Raw genomic sequence first — 16,459 nt, forward strand, 5'->3', positions numbered from 1 at the left:
GCAGGAACTCTTAAGCTGATGAGTGCAAGGATCTCATGGGAAAGACGCCCAGGGGCAGATACCAATTTGTCCTAAGAGCAGAGGCCAATCTCCATGCCCTGCTCGACCCCTTTGTTCCTTCTCTGGGATATCTTTAGGACTCAGGACTTCCTCAAGAGCCCTCCCCTCACCCAGCCCTCAATTCTGTTTCCCTTCCTCCTGCTGATGACCTGGCTCCTTTACTCACAACTTTGGGTTGTGGGTGGAGAAGGCTGGCCCCTTTTCTCTTACCGTGTGGCTCCACACCCGGTCCTGAGACCTTGACACCACTGGTATCAACAGCAGGCTGCACATGGACACGCGTGGGGAATTTGGGTATTGGATGGCCTCCATATTTGATGGTGATGGTGTAGGTGCCAGGGAAGGCAGGGCTGTAGGTGATGTGGTAGGTGCCATCGGCGTTGTTATGGATCAGCACCTCAGCCTTGACACCAGCGTCCGACAGGATCTCAATGGTCAGCTCTGCCTCTCCAGCTTCTGAGCAGTCCACAGTGAATGTGGCTGCCTCACCAGCTTTGCCACGCTCTAGGCCTGGCCCACTGGCTCGAACCTTGCTCGGGTCGAACACGGGTCGGATGGTGGCCTTGAAGGGTGAGCCAGGGATATGGGCTTCGGCAAACAGGATGTTAATGGTGTATTCGCCTGGCTCTGTGGGTAGGTAACTGACAGCACAGGAGCCATCACCGTTATCCTGGCACTCAATCTTGGCCTCGCAGGGGCCTTCCACAGTCAGCCCCAGGCCTCCTGTGCCGGCCCCTTTGGTGTCGATGGAGAAGGGTGCAGGGGTGCCTACGAGTCCACCCTTGAGACCAGGGCCATAAGCACAGACCTACAGGGAGGAGCAGAAAAGTGGGTTGCCTGCACCTGGATTCTCCCAGGCTGCCCCCTCCTCACCTCATCACCTGGCTAACACCTTCAGCTGCAGCAGCTACTGCAGATGGAGAGCTTACAACTCCAGGTGAGACACCAAAGTGGAGAGACAGAATAATCTAGCCTCATTAGTGTACCTGGGATTCAAACCCGAGTCTGATTCCAAGGCCAGGCTCTTAATAACTAAGTTGTCTCTAAGGCAGGTCGTGGGGTGGGAGAGGGTCCTGGCCTTGGGTCACATAAGTCCTCTGGCCTCTAACCTGTATATGACTCATCAATTTTCCCTGCCAGCCCCAACTCCCGGCTCCCATCAACCCCTATCTGCTCACCTTGGAGGGGTCAGGGGGCAGGACACCTTCCACAGCAAAGGGGCTGCCAGGGACGGGGTGGCCATCATAGGTAATATCCACCTTGTATGGCCCCTCCTCAGGGGGCATGTAACGCACGGCCTGAGTTTCAGCTCCAGCTCCAGGCTCCAGCTTGCAGGGGACGGGCCGTCGGGAGGGTGAGGTCATCCGCACGTCTAATTGACCCTGACCGCCAGCCCCTTGTGTGCTCACGGAGAATGCCTGTTCCTGCCCCACAGCCACCTCTGCATGAAGGGCCAGACAACACGGGCTGAGGCTCAAGTGTCCACCCCAACACCCCTGGTTCCCAGGGCAGCTCTTGCCCTACTTACTGCTGTTGAGGCCTTGAACTTTAACTTTGCTGAGGTCCAGTGGGGGTGCCACATTCACCACAAAGGGGCTTTTGGGGACAGGGTCTCCACCGTAGGTCACTGTTACTGCCATGTTGCCCTATTGGATAAATCAGAAGGTCAGAAATGGATGGTGTGGATATAATCTGGCAATGTCTCCTTGGCCTGTGTGGACACTTAGCCTCAGAGGTCCAAAGTGAGAGAGGATGGGAGGCAGGAAAGGGCCAAGGATCCAGAACGGTCCTATGAGATTGGACGAGGGACACCCTGGGCCCTGGTCAGCAGGATGGGGAGAGCATGCAAGGTTGGGACACACCTGCTGTACGGCAGTGTACTTGACGGTGTAGGAGTAGTCGTGATTGTCTATGATTTCAAAGTCCCGCACAACCTCTCCCTTGGCTGCTCCAGCAAACTGCACATCTAGCTTGGCCTTGCCTGCCCCCTTGGTCAGCACAGTGAAGTGAGTGGGCTTTCCGACTTCCACACCTGGAAGCACCCCCAGGGATGTTGGTGAAGGCCTGGAAGTCGCCTAAGCTCAACTCCAACCTCACACCAGCCCCAGACCCTGCCAAGACACCTACCTGTGCGGTTCAGCCCAGGGCCCTCAGCCTTGACCTTGCTGGCATCGTGGGATGGGTCCACCTTGATGTGGAAGGGGCTGGCAGGGATCTCCTGGATGTGAAAAAGGCCTGGTTAAGGCTTTACCCAGGGGGTCACATCCCCCTGCTGGGCTAAATGCTGGTTGAGATGCCCAGGGACCCAGCGTGGGCAAGAGCAGCCTCTGAAAGAGCCCCTTTGTACTCATCTGAGGCAGTGCCTACACATAGGAAGGGCTCCACCAGCATCCATGAAACAGTGCCTCCTGCCCCTGAAACTGAATTTCCAGCTGCCTGCTTAGACCTCCATCATACAGGCTTGTGACTACCAATAGCTGAGGGCTGGGGTACCTGGTTGGCAAAAAGCACCATGATGGTGTAGTGTCCGGCCCCTGGAGGTGTGTACTTGACTGTGAAGGTGTCATTGTCATTCTTGATAATGTCGAAGTCGATGTCAGCCTCTGCAGGGCCCACCACACCAGGGGCACACTTGATGCCAATGCTCACATCACCTGATGGGAGGCAGGCAGAGGCTGTGAGTGAGGCTTAGTAGCCTCCCCCACTGACAGTCCCCTGGAGCTATGCCCAGGAAACAGTCCAAGCCCCTCCCACTAGACCCTGGTCCTGTGGCAGGTACATACCTTGCCCTGCCTCACTGCAGTCCACTGTGAAATAGGTGGGCTCATTGGCCTTGAGGCCTGTCTTCTCCACGCCAGGGCCATACACCTTCACCCGCTCAGGGTGACTGCCCTCTCCCACGTTCACCTGTGGGCAGGGGTTGATGCTCAGTAGGGTGGCCCTCCCTCAAGGCCCATCCCCCTCCCAGCCTCATCTGGACCAGTGTTAGCCTCTTTGTGGGAGCCTTGAGGTGGAGAAGGTGGCAAGGGCCCAGGGACAGCCAACATCTGCTGCGTGGAGGCCTGCCTCCCTCTGGGACTCCTGGCAGTGGACACAGGGCAAGCTTAGAGACGCACCCTGAAGGGGCTCTTGGGCACGTTGACACCTCCCCAGGAGATGATGATGGTGTGCTTAATGGGCTTGGTGGGCACATAGGAGCAGCGGAAGGTGCCATCGCCGTTGGGGATCACTTTGATGTCGATGGGGCAGCCGTCTGCATCCTGTGGGCATCACCCAAGCAAAGGTGATAAGAGCTTTCATTGCCTCAGAGCACCTCAGTCCTCCCTCTGCTGTCTGTAGGCAGTCTTGGCACCCATTCTTTCCCACCCAGTCTCACGCTCACATCTCCCAGACACTGACATCAGGCCATGTGAACCTAGTGCCATGTGTTCTGGTGGCCAGGGCCCACCGTGGAAGCTAGGAGACCTGGTTCAAGGCCATCCATGTGGCCTGCTCCCCCCAATCTAGGTCTCTTCGTGTCTAGAACTGTTGGTCAGGGAGAGGCTGAGCTAAACCAATATTCCTAAAATTGAGTAAGAGACTGTTAAAGAAGAACCATCCCTTTGGAGCCTCAAGAAAACAGACAATGACCTCTAGGAGTGACCATAATCTAGTTTGAGAAATTGATTTGAAACCAATGTCCTATTTGGTGAAACCATCTTTAAATTGCAAATCATCAGTACAAAAATTAGTTTTTGGAAAAATATGTTTTTAAAGACAAAAGTAAGAAAACATTATTTTAAATTTTCCATAGTACTATGGGCTTGTGAAACTCGGTCCTCCTTCCTGTGATGCTACCACCTCCCTTCTGGAAGGCCCTGCCTTGGGTAGTGAGGCAGTGGAGACAGGCAGTACCAGTACCCTACCTGGGCATAGAGCTTCAGGTCTCCCTTGCCAGCAGCACGAGCATCAATGGTGAACTCAGCAGGCCTGTCCACGATGCAGCCAGTGGGCTCCAGGCCAGGCCCAAAGGCCTTCACCTGTGGAGGGCCAGAGAGGAGGGCTGTGTTGGGCACCGGAGGAGGACCAGTGCACCCTGTGCTGTCCCAGTCAGCATGCAGGAGCTGGGACCGTACCTTGTCAGGGAAGCAGTCTGGTGGGGCTGGCTGGATGTGGGCAATGAAGGGTGAGTCACGGATGTCCTCATCGTCACAGATGACATGGACAGCATACTCCCCAGGCTCTGTAGGCCAGTACCGCACATCACAGGAACCATCACCCTTGTCATCACACTCAATCTTGGCCTGTGAGGGTCCCTCAATGGAGAAGCCTGGGGAGAGACAGGGAGGGTCAGAGGCGTAAGAGGCAGCTTGGACTCTCAGCCATTCCCCAATGTCCCTCTGTTGTGTCACAGCCCTCCCTAGCATTCCCATCGTCTACTACCCAGCCACTTACCTAGTGTCCCCACTTCTGTGCCGATGGCTTCTACCACAAAGTCAGCTGACTTGCCCACCTGGCCAGTCTCCAAACCAGGACCCCAGGCCCGTACCTTCTGGGCTCCTGCCTCTGGGCTCACCTGGACCTCAAAGGGGCTGGGGCAAAGAGGGAGCTGGTGTCAATGCCAGGAAGTGCCTCTGCCAGAGGCATGCTCAATCCCCATGCAGCCACCTCCCTTCCTCTCACCTCTTGATGACCCAGACAGCAAGGCCTCAGAGGGATGGTGCTTACCTACGGGGAATGGCATAGCCGCCCCACGTGATGGTCACCACATACTTTCCAGGCACCACAGGATAGTACTCGCACTCGAACACACCATCCCCAGCCTCCCGCACCTTCACTGGCTCCTCTGTGCCCTCTGAGGAAATCAGGGGTAAGGGGTGCAGATCAACATCCCCTCAAGGAGCCCTTGGGACCCAAGCCAACCTAAGGGCAGTGTTACTAGTGGGCAGAGCTGAAACTTAGGTCAGGGACCATGTATTACTCCTGTGCATAACAGCCTGGCGTAGCACATAGAGCATGAACAATTAATCCCAGCTTGCAGGCTGAGAAACTGAGGCAGAGAAGAAATGATGTGCCTGAGATCCCATGGTATCTCCCACTGTGTCTCCTTGAAGGCTACTCCTGGGTGAGGGTGGGTTGCTGGCTAGTTGTCACTGACCTCAAGTTGTCAGAACTACTACCCAGTCCTCCCCAGCCCTGGGCCCTGGCACTCACTTGGCCCCTTGACTGTGACCTTGAGCTCTCCACTGCCAGCACCCTTGGTGAACACCTTGAAGTCAGCCACCTCTTTTACACGCACACCTTTGGGCTGCAGGCCTCGCCCAGAGGCACGGCAGGCATTGGGGTTACAGGCTGGGGGGAGAAGAAGGAAGGAGAGGTTGGGGGTACTGAGGGGGTAACTGGATAAAGCCTTAGTTCCTTACCACTTGTTCCCATTCACTGTACACAGTCCTCCTGACCCATCACAGACACAGGCCATGGCCTCATGCAACCCTGTCCCACGCTTTCTTGTGTTCTCCACATAACTGGGGCTGCTAGGAGCCATACTGGGCACAAAGGAGCTAGCTGCAGACCCCAGGTCAGGAAGGTTACAAGAAACTCTTCCTGCTGGGTTTCTCAGAGCTGGTGCCACTTAGGATGAAGACATGGCAGAGCCTGGACTGAGTGGGCTAAGAGAGACAGGGAAGGGCCCTTTACTCACATCCAAGGCCATCCACAGTCACCTGGGCCTTTTCAGAGCTACCATAGCAACCTCAGAAACTCAGTCATGCCACATCCAGCAACGCCATGGAACAAGAGCTCTTCCATGTAACATGAAGCCTGCCACTGAGCACAGGCAATGCATGGAAACCAGCCTGCCACAGAACACTGGCAAGAGTGGGAATCTCAGTCTGTCATAGAACACATAAAAATGGCATGGAACCCACGAGACACCACAAAACAGGCAATGACATGTATCCAGGCCTGCCACAGAACACGGGCTATGACATAAAACCTAAATTTTATCACAGAAACTATCAGGCAACAACAGGAAACTAGACCTGCAAGAGAATACAGGCAATGGCATGGAACCCTGGCCACCACAGAATGCCATGAAATGGGGCAAATCCACATCACATGGCCCATGCCACACAGCACAGATGAGATCAGTCAGCTATGGCCATGCCTGGCTCCACCTCCACTGGTGAGTACTAACGTGGTGCCACTTTCTTGGCCTGGTGGATGATGGGTACAGAGGGCCTGGGCAGCGGCAGGGGCACTGAGTGCAGGAGAGAACCGGGAAGGGGGGGTGTCACCAACTGAGGGCTTGGAGAACGGGGTGGGGCTCACCACATGTGCTCCATTTGTGTGGTTCTGCCACTCCCCACTCAACCATTCCACAAGACCTCCATTCTGATACCCTTCCCTGTGGTCTTCTGACCCTTCTTTTACCCATTCCAGCCTCCTTCAGGGATCTCCCTAGAGCCCTGCCCAGCTGCTCCTTCTGCCTATCTCAATTCCTCAGCTGGGTGCCTCCTACTTGTGGATTAAGTGCCACATTTCCCATCAACCCTCAGCCTTAGAGTTTGGTGGTAAGTCTCTCTGTATCTGGCTTTGGTGAGCTGCAGGGCCCTTACCTTCAGCCACATGGACAGGGAAAGGACTGCGGGTGATGGGAGCACCAGCAAAGGCCACGTGAACTGTGTGTGGCCCCTCCATCACAGGCCTGTATGTGCAGCGGAATGTGCTGTCACCCTTGTCCTCCAAGGCTACCTCCACTGTGTCCCTCCGGCCCTGTGGGTCCACGATCACCACGGCAACATCACCAGTGCCAGCCCCTGCAAAGGACAGAGGCGATCAGCATCCACTGTGGACGTGCACAGCTGATTAGGTTCGCTCATCCTAAGACTATTAGGCCTCTACCTAGGACCTATGTCCTAGCCCATTCACACCGAACTCCCGCCCCATACACACATTGTCAAGGGCTGCCCACCTCACATACCCTGGGGCCCACCTTACCTGCAGTATAGATATCAAAGTAGGTGGGTTTGTTGGCCACATTACCCACAGGTTCCAGGCCAGGGCCACGGGCTGACACCTTGTTGGCATCTCCCAGGGCCATGCCCACATTCACCTCAAAGGGGCTACGCTCAATGTTCTGGCCAGCAAAGAGCACAGTCACCTGGGGTACAGGAGTCAAAGGTTAGCTTCTAGGGTCAAGCAGTTCTTTACGGGGTGGAGGGACAGAAAAGAGCCAAGAAGGGAGAGAGGTGGATGGTTGGCAGGGGTAAGGTGTAGGTCGAGAGGGCTCCATTTAGTCAGAGCCACAGATGGTAACGGCAGGATGGACAGAAGGTCCTACAGGGGGATACCTTGTGTAACCCAGCAACCTTTGGTACGTAGGAGACGGCGTAGGTGCGGTCCTTATCATTGTTGGGAACCACCTTGGCCTACAGGGAAAGAAAAAGATTGGAAGTCACAGTGGTTGTATCTGCTGCTGACCCAACAGTGCCCAGGGCTTCCCAGCCCTAGGCAGCCTCTGCGCTGATTCCACACTAATCCCTTCACCCCCAGCACCTCTCCATACCTCCTCGGTGTGGCCCTCAGGGTCCTCAATGTAGACTAGCACCTCACCCACTCCAGCATCCACAGTCTGCACAGTGAAGTGGGCGGGCTGCAGCACAGTGTTGCCCTGGGGCTCAATGCCTGCAGGCAGAGGCAGAGCCCAGATTACTCAGGGAGACCCCACACCATTCCTGCTGCTCCAGGAGGACTGTCAGGGTTCAGCACATACCCGGCCCATAGGCGATGGCTTTCTTTGGGTTCAACTGCTTGGAACGAACAGGGGCACCAGGTTTTAGCTTGGCCTTGGGGAACTGGGACAGGTAGGTCATGACCGAATGCTCATCCACATTGGGGTCCACAATTTCCTCGGGGGCAATCACCTGCCATAGGGAGGAACGTTTATACAGTGCACTCTACCCAACAGCCTCAGTCCTACCTGTATCCTTATAGACCCTCCTCCACCCCACCCCTCCTGCCCCATGCCCCACCCAGTGTACCTGGGGCACCCCGAGCCAGTCGTCTGCTTGCTGCATGGCTTCCCGAGCATTCTGCACAGGCTGGTTGGGGTCCCAGGCTTCCCAGTCAGGGCAGAGACCTAAAGAGATGGTGAAGGGACACACAGTTAGGGAGAACCAGCCAAACCACAGCGTAGAACATTTGTTCACTCAACACCCCCAGAGGCTGGGACTTCATACCCTCTCTGGCCAGCCAGCATTAGGCCTTTGCCCAGCCAGGTTCCTGCTATCCCGATGTTGTAATCCATTTGCTGGGTTGCCCACCACTGTGTCGTGGCAAGGCAGCCCCTGACAGCAACAACAATGAGGCCTTTCTGTCCCAGCTGATGTAGCCTGGCACCAGCTCTGCCAGCCAGCCTCCTGCTTGTCCAGGACCCATCAGGTCCTGCCCAGACCCTGAATACCAAGCCTCCATGAGGAATCCCTGCCTCATGCCAGCTGCCTCAGGAGTGGACAGAGGGGATCAGAGCCCCTGTCCCAATATACTTCTGACTTATCCCCTCCTCAGAGCTGCCTGAAGTCCCAGCTCTTAAGTAATGTCACACCAGCCTTAGGGCATAAGACTTCCTCTCCCTTCCTAGCTGCCCACTTAGGGAAACTAAGGCACTGAAGGGCCTATTGGAAGAGGATGGGTCTTCTTGTTTGCTCATCAAGAGCAGCCCAGCCTGCTAGCAGGAAGGATGCAAAGCAGCCCCAGATCACCCTGAGAAGGACTGCGCAGTCAGGGGGTGCTTGGTCCAGGCCAGAGCTGAAGGGGGCGCATTGGTGGGGAGGGGGCCGGCTCACAGGCTGGAATCCATGACTGGCTGGAACAGCTGAGCTCACTCCTGGCAGCCACACCAGTTGTGGGCAATGGCTCAGCAGCTGGGAATGCTTCCCAGGCTGTGTGCCCCCGCCTCCCACCCCTGCTCTCCAGCTGACCCCATGGTGGGGGAGGATTACCCCCAAGAAGCCAGGGCTCCTCAGGCAGGGCCAACTAGCACAGGGAAGAAGACCTCTCTTCTCTCTTCTCAGGAGATGAGGGTCAGGATGGAGCTGCACATGGCTTGCGACTTTGGCCTGCACTACTCAGTGTTCTTAGGCCTGTGATCTGTTCTGGCTTGACCAGGCCAGGGTCTACACCCAGGGGGGTGGGGCTGGGTCACCTGCCATTGGACAGTACCACGCTGCCTCAACCCACTTCATCTCATCCTAGGCCTGACCCTTTCTCAGAGCTGCCCTGGGGCCTCACAAAGAAGAGCCTTCTCTGGTTCTAACTCTAGACCTTCTTGCTACAAGTTCCACTGTATTCCTGTTCTCTCAGCTCAGCAGGGATGTGGCAAAGTAGGCAGTTTGCAGAGCAGGGAGTCAGGGCCCTGGGCTCCAGGTGTACTTCTGCCACAGTTAGGCTGTGTGATCTTGGACAAGTCATTAGCTCTTCCTGAATTTCTCTGTCCTTGCCTGTAAAATGAGGGCTTTAAACCTTTTCCTGCAGAATCTGAACCTCCCATCAAGTAAGGCCTGACTCCAGCAGTGATTCCCAGGTAGAAGAGGGGCTAACCCCATAGGTGATCCTATCCCCAGACACTGGAGTGTGCATCCTGACAACCACCAGCTTCAGCATCCCCAGATTATCCCCACTATCCTTCTGAGCTAAGGGCTCCATGATGTGCCCACTGTCCTACTCACCAGGGGCACAGTTGTCCACCAGGGCACCCAGAGCCTTGCCGTCTTGCCAATCACGGTTGAAGTTGGTGATGGGCAGCTGGGGGACCTTGTTCTGGATCCAGCCGAGCAGACGCTGCTTGGGTGTCTGTTTGCGGGCATCTTCATCATCTTCATCCTCCCACATGGGCATGGAAATGGAGTAGTGCAGAATCAGAGTCCAGATCAGACCCAGGATCAGCTTTAGGTTCCCATCCACGATGGCCTTGCTGTCTGCAGAGTGGAGGGAACAAGCCAGCTCAGGAGGGCATCCGTGTGCCCACCACCTTCATCTGCCAAGCTCCTGAGGTACCTACTAGAGCACCAGGATCAGGTTTCTACTTTTGGAACCTTTTCTCTGCCTACCAAATTCTCTTCTTCCTGGCCAGATGTCAAATCCTCTCTGGAACCAGGCTGCTTCTTTCTGCATTCCTGCACAGGTACCTCTCCCTCTACCCCCAGCACTTGAGGCTGCTTCCCATCTATGCAAGTTTTAGTTTTTGGCCTTCTGGACTGCATCCCTCTTGGGGGCAGGCACTATTTTATTTTGTTTTCTTAATGGTTTTACTGACATTCAGCAGATTGCACATATTAAGAGAGTACAATCAATTTGAACAACAGGCACATACCAATAAAATCACTGTGGTAAGTAGGGCTGGAGATTTGGCTCAAGAGGTAGAGGGCCTGCCTAGCAAGAACAAAGCCTTGAGTTCAAATCCCATACCACCAAATAATAATAAGTATAGTGTCATCATTCCCCAAATTTCCTTGTATGTATACTTTTATAATCTCTCCCTCCTGCCTGTCCCCTTGTCCCACCTTCCCTGGTAACAACTGGTATGTTCTGTCTTCTGATATTTTGTATTTTCTAGACTTTTATGTAAATGGAATCATACGGAACACTTATTATTTATTTATTAATTTTTTTGGTTGGGCTTCTTTCACTCTAGACCCTGAATTTTATCTTTCTATGCTGACCTAAAACTTAGCAGTGTCTCACAGTGGTTAAAAACTGAAGTTAGAGGGGAATAGGACCAGCCTGATTCTATCCATAAAGGCTTTTGGAACAAAAGGGGTCCCAAAAGGGGTTCTGGGAGAAGAGAGGGCACATGCTCAGTTACGGCTTGGAGGGCATGTTGCCAAATGCTGGGGGCCAGTGGGGTCTCAAAAGAGCCAGATGAAATGTAACCCACATGGACTCAAATCTCAGGGATGCTTTGGACCAGAACTGGTCCCTGTTCTGCTTTCACAGTTAAAGGGAAATATTTAGGAGGAGGAGGGGCTTGAGTATAGATTTGGGAATCCAGCTAATTTGAAAAGGGCAATGTGAGTCTGAAATCCATCAGCTGCCCTGAGCGCTGCTTTTAGGAGGCTGGAAGGGGGCAGCCCTTGTTTGTTGATGTTCTCTGAAGGATAGGAGAAGGTGGGACTGGAGGATCCCCTTACACATCTTTCATGTCTCCCCTTCCCCAGATCTGGAGGAAAGCGCGTGAGGCCTGGGGAGCCCCTGGCATCTTCTATTCTACCCCAACCTGTCCCTGGAGGGGGAATCTCCATTTCCCTGGCCCCCAGGGCTAGAGTTCTAGCCCTGGCTCCCCACCCTGTCACTGATTCATCCTTCCTTCCCCAGCAGCTCCCTTGCCCGCCCCTTTCCCCTGGCTTCACTGCAGCACAATGGTTTGGCAGCTCTTGGATTCCATGACACACTCACTCCCTGCCTCCTGGTGCTTTTGCTCTCTCTCAAACACACAGGCCCACAACACTTTCACACAGTCTGGACACTTCAGTGCCCTAGCCTTTCATGGTCATCAGGGCTACCAAAGCCGTGGCTCACACAACCAGAAGTGCTTCTTGCAAATTGGAGCCAGAGCCCTAGGAGGGAGGCCTTGAAGCTTTAGGGTTGGGAAAGAGTGCGGAGTGGCAAGAGGGTCATTCATGTTTGCTGGTGAGAGAGGTTTCTCCCTAGCAACTGGCCCTGGGCCAGACAGCAAGTGGTCCCAGCTCAGGGCAGGAGGGGGACAGCAGGACCAGACTCCCACTCTGGGAGCAATGATCTTTCTCTCCCTCCATCTCCTTGGAGTCCAGGCAGGGGTGGAGGGGCCTCAACTCACCCCAGGCTCAGCAGCCCACTAAGCTATCACTTCACTGCTTGCCTAAGGACACCCCAAAAGGGGTAGGAGGAGCCAGATAGCTAGTCCCAGACCACCCCCCCTGCCTCCATGGAGGTGGAGGAGAAAGGGCTGGGTCGAGGGAGGTGCTGGGACAGCTGCTGGCCCCTTCAGCCCCTCCCTCAGCCGTTGGCTCCAGGAGAAGGAATAGCAACTGGGGAACAGCTGCGGGAGAGAGCAGCCTCATAGGCCTCTTTGTTTGGAGGAACTGAGGGGGCGGTGGGGGCCCATGCTGGGTGCTGGAGGGTGAGAAGGGCACACATTTCCTTCAGTCCAGACTGAGGACCCTGAGGACCCCTTTTCCAGGTGAACTTCTCATCTCCCAGCTCCCACACCAGGCCCTAACTTCCCTTCTAGAAAGAGAAGTGGGGGGAGTCTTTGAGAGCCCCCTCACAGGTGCCCCAGAGGCTCAACTTCAGACCTAAGACAATGCCTCACAGGAGGCCCCTTGATGGTCCCTTTCCACCACTAAGTGGGACCAGGGGAGCAAGAGGAAGCAAGATGCCCCCTCCTTGCTGGCGGCCCCTTTACATAGCCTGGATGGTGTCAGTGCCCCTTCTCTACAGCCTCAGCCCCAGCCCAGCAGCTGAATTGCTGACAGCTTATCTCATCAACTGGAGTGAGCTTCTTGGCCCAAACAGGGCCGGCTCCCCTTCCTCCCAGCAGGAACTTAGGAAGCTTCCTTCCCACCCCCCAAACCAGCATTGGCTTCTTCCCCTTCTACTCAGAGCAGGCCCCTCTACAGCTGAGCCAAGGGGGCCCAGAGCCAGGCACCACCATGGGGGAGGGGAGAGGTGCACAGGGAAAGGATGAGGCCTGGAGAGGGGCCAACCGCCCCCAGCAACCGGAGAGAAGGCTGAGCAGTTTCCTATAATGTCTTGCAGAGGCCTCAGGCTTTTCCCTGGAGACCCCACCTGGGACAGTCAGTCCTGCTTTTCAAATCTCAGCCTGGAGGGGGATGCTGGAGGGGGATGATGGCCCTAGGGTTGGCTCCTCCTAACCCCCCAGGCCCTCCCCCCACTTCTACTTTCCTAGCCCTCAGCCCCACTACATACACCAGGGCCCCCTCCCCCACCCCTTGCCCTCAGGTTTGTCCTTCTGGAAAGCTCAGAGACATCTGCTGTGTCACGGAGACAGAGCTATTTCCAGGCCAGAGCAGGCCGGTGGGGGGGGGTAGTATTGGGGCAAGAGGAGGTAGGGCCTAGGGAGGGGACTGGACAGGGCAAAGGGCCCCAGACTGACCTCAGCTACTAATTCAGGAGGTCTGGAGATGGCCCTGAGGGAAAGTGGGGAGTGGACAGACATCTAATTATGTAGAGATGTCTCTGGGGCAGTCTGTGTGTGTGGGACCACCTGGTGTCTTGTGCAACTCCCCTCCTGGGGCCCCAGGGCACCCCAGCCAAGGGGGTCCTTCCTGTAAATCACAGCAGGGCTCTTAAGAGCTCACCAAAGGGTTGGTAGGAGTCTGCCCCTATCCCCATCAGGGCAGGTGGTGAGGTGGGGGACGACATCTTGCCACTCAAAGCCCACCCAGGGCTTCTGGACTGTCAAGGTTAGACTACCTCCCCACCCCCACCCAGCACTGATACACCTTCCAAATCTGGTTACACTCAATGACTTCCTCCCTTCCGCAGGCTTCCCCTCCCTCCCTCCCTCCCTCCCTCCCTCCCTCCCTCTAGCCAGACGGTTAGCTGCAGCCAATCCCAGGCAAAGGGGGTGGACAGGCAGGAGCCCCCTCTCAGGCCAGGCAACTGAAGCAGGGGAAGGGCAAGCAGGGGTTAAGGCTCCCTGCCATCGCTCAGCGCCTTTTTAGGCTTCTGAGGCTGGGCTCTGCTTGCCCTGGCTGGGCCTGATCCCAGCTGCTGAGCACATGCCTGCAGAGGGGCCCCGGTGGAGCTGCCCTGCCACCAGTTCTTAGCTTCAGATCCTCGAGGTGGCTGGGACCTGTCTTCAGCTGCTTCCTCCCATGTGGAAGGGCTGAGAAGCCATTTGCTTTGTTGGGAGGAGGGGGTAATCGCCCCCAGGAATCAGCAATGAGCACTGGCTCTGTTCTCTCAAGCATGCCCAAGGGGACAGTGAGCCAGGGAGTGGCGACAGGTTGGTGAGAGTGTGCATGGGGAGGGTGTAGCTTCAAGGTTCCAGAACGGTAAGGTCTGGACTAACCAGGCCACCCAGTGGGTACCTGCTGTCCCAAGATGGGTGTCAAAGCAGTGCCCAGGTGGCCTGTGTTAGTGAGGGGAGAGACCCGGTCCGGGTCTTTTCTGGTGGAAGTGAGGCTTCTCTGCCAACTCCTTGCGCGCCCACCCGGCACCTGTGTTCCCTGCCCCTATGGGACAGCCCCTCTCTCTCTCTGTGCCCACGCCCTCGTCGCCCGCACTGACCGATGGACACGAGCTTGATGTGCTCGCGCTCCAGGAACTCGAGAGCCACAGACACGTTCTCCAGCTTCATCTGGCGGAAGTTGGGGCGCGGGTGGAACTTGCGGTACATGCGCTTCTGACTGAGCACCTCGAGCAGCGCGATGAGGCGCAGCCCGTCGCTGAGGTCGCGCTGCAGGTCGGTCAGGCGCTTGCCCACGCACTTGAGGTGTTCGTTGCACCAGCGCGTGAACGTGTTCTGCTGGATCTTCTTCCATGGCGCGTCCTCCGCCAGGTCCTTCTCAGTGGACGGCATCTCGTCCGCCTCATCGCCCAGGCCGAGGCCGGAGGCGTCGGAGTAGCCACTGTTGTTCATCATGCTGGAGCCCGCGGGGACAGGGACTTTGTGGCCTGGGGACTCGGGCTGCGGGCGCTGTCGGGGCGCTGTCGGGACGGGACAGCTCGCTACGCTCTCTCCAACTTCTCTTGCGCCTTGGCTGGCGGGGCTCGGCGGGCCTCTCGGCTTCTCTGCCGCTCTCTGGCTCTCTCTCCCTCCGCAGGCGGAGCGGTGCTCGGGAAGTGCGGGCTGGGCCCGGGTGGGGGGTTTAAGAAACCCCCGGGCTGCCGCCCCCCCGCCGCGCCCGCGGCCCCCGAGTCCACGTCAGAGCGCCGGCCTCCCAGGAATGCCGCCCGGCCCGCGGGTGGGGGCCGCGCCGAGCCCCACGGCCCCGCCTCCGCCCGCCCCTCCCCCACGCGGCCCGCGCAAGCTGCGGGATGGGGAGTGAGCGCCCGACCCCTAGGCCCGGGGAGTTCCCCCATGCTCACCCAGCACCCCAAAACTAAGCTCTATCAGTAAGGGATGAAATATGGTCTCTCCAACACACAGGCAGGGATTTAAGAGATAAATGGGGAAACTGAGGCCAGTGGCTGGGGCTAAACGTGTTGATCTGATGTTGACAGATTTTTCTGGATAAATTGGTGTTGAGGCTGTTGACAGAGCCTGGGAGTCCTGGCTCCTAGCCCGGCATATTGTCCACCTGTGGACAGAGAAGGGAAATGTGCGTGTGTGTGTGTGTGTGTGTGTGTGTGTGTGTGCTTGTGTAGAAAGGAAGCAGGGACACTGACCAGGCCAATTAGGAAGAAGACGAGGGTGGACACGGGACTCCCCTTATTGCTCCAACTTTACAGGTAGAAAATTGTCATTTGCCCAAATCTAGGGTCATAGGGGAAAGACAGAGGCACTTGCCCTGACTCAGTGTCCCTGTCACTAGCCCATTTGGCCTCATCCTCTTAGAATGAAGCTGAGCTCAGGCAAAGGGTACCCAGTGAGTCAGTAAGTCATACCTTCCCCCCCACCCCAGTCTGACTCAACTGAGGTGATGATGGGAGAGGCTGCCCCTTGTAATGCCAGGGACCCCCCCTCCCTGGGCAATATGCCCATCTGGGCCACAGGGCAGATCCTCCCAGGGAAAGGCGATTGAGCCAGACAGTAGGGAGAGCCCTGGCAGCCAAGCCAAAACGTGACTGGGGTAGATGGGTCAGCGCCAGGGGCAGAGTGGGCAGGGAGAGCCCAAGGGAGCCGGGTGGGAAGTCTAGGTGAGATTGGGCTCAGGGTAAGCCCAGGATGGATGGAGGCTTGGGGAATGGTAACAGGAAACTGAGGCACTCAAACAGAGGAACCAGCCTGAGATGAGGAGAAAGAGCTACAGAAAATATTTATGTAAGAATGTATATTTGGCAACTTTGTAGCGTACATGTATCCCATACCTCCTGGCTCTCCTTCAGGCCATGCTTCCTCTAATTTCCCATCTTTCTAGACTCAGTAAGCTTAATAGGGAAGTCATGTCTGAGCCTCAGAAGTTTCTTTAAGTCAAATGGTCCCCATCTCAAGTCATGGGATGGTTAAGGTTTGGGAAGGTTCTGTGACCTTACTCCTTTCTTCCTCCCAGGCCTGGCAAAAAGGCAGGCAATAGTGGGCATCTTTGGGGGCTCTGACTCCCAAAGGCCAGAGGGAGCCTATTTCGGTCTATTAGGGACCGAAAAAGAAGTTTAGGAGTTTGTGGGGGGGGGGCATGCTTATGACAACAGGGTTCCATGGATCGTTTTTTTCCCCTTCTCATTTAAGGAGATTGCCTGGTTCTTAGGTAGGGAG

The 16,459-nt window shown here is 56.2% G+C and overlaps 1 protein-coding gene across 4 annotated transcripts in view; it reads right to left on the reverse strand.

Annotated features, from left to right (window-relative positions):
* The window catches only part of Flnc (filamin C), a 28,306-nt gene extending 13,354 nt beyond the window's left edge, over window positions 1–14,952 (reverse strand). The window contains exons 1-22 of one of the 4 annotated variants that reach the window (XM_074063613.1): window positions 14,332–14,952; window positions 9,768–10,016; window positions 8,082–8,179; window positions 7,814–7,964; window positions 7,607–7,725; window positions 7,392–7,469; window positions 7,039–7,201; window positions 6,657–6,857; window positions 6,236–6,298; window positions 5,254–5,391; window positions 4,768–4,894; window positions 4,495–4,631; window positions 4,176–4,369; window positions 3,966–4,079; window positions 3,177–3,320; window positions 2,844–2,967; window positions 2,554–2,714; window positions 2,188–2,278; window positions 1,923–2,092; window positions 1,589–1,706; window positions 1,239–1,501; window positions 271–868 (exon numbers count right to left, since the gene is read on the reverse strand). In XM_074063613.1, the coding sequence (XP_073919714.1) occupies window positions 271–868; window positions 1,239–1,501; window positions 1,589–1,706; window positions 1,923–2,092; window positions 2,188–2,278; window positions 2,554–2,714; window positions 2,844–2,967; window positions 3,177–3,320; window positions 3,966–4,079; window positions 4,176–4,369; window positions 4,495–4,631; window positions 4,768–4,894; window positions 5,254–5,391; window positions 6,236–6,298; window positions 6,657–6,857; window positions 7,039–7,201; window positions 7,392–7,469; window positions 7,607–7,725; window positions 7,814–7,964; window positions 8,082–8,179; window positions 9,768–10,016; window positions 14,332–14,686 (3,856 nt within the window). In that variant the 5' untranslated portion in view covers window positions 14,687–14,952. The remainder of the gene's footprint in view (window positions 1–270; window positions 869–1,238; window positions 1,502–1,588; window positions 1,707–1,922; window positions 2,093–2,187; window positions 2,279–2,553; window positions 2,715–2,843; window positions 2,968–3,176; window positions 3,321–3,965; window positions 4,080–4,175; window positions 4,370–4,494; window positions 4,632–4,767; window positions 4,895–5,253; window positions 5,392–6,235; window positions 6,299–6,656; window positions 6,858–7,038; window positions 7,202–7,391; window positions 7,470–7,606; window positions 7,726–7,813; window positions 7,965–8,081; window positions 8,180–9,767; window positions 10,017–14,331) is intronic. The other 3 variants (XM_020160312.2, XM_074063617.1, XM_074063633.1) reach the window with 3 other exon arrangements.
* Between the last annotated feature and the right edge of the window lie 1,507 nt (window positions 14,953–16,459).

This window comes from Castor canadensis, chromosome 2, assembly GCF_047511655.1.
Source record: "Castor canadensis chromosome 2, mCasCan1.hap1v2, whole genome shotgun sequence".
Classification (NCBI taxonomy): Eukaryota; Metazoa; Chordata; class Mammalia; order Rodentia; family Castoridae; genus Castor; species Castor canadensis.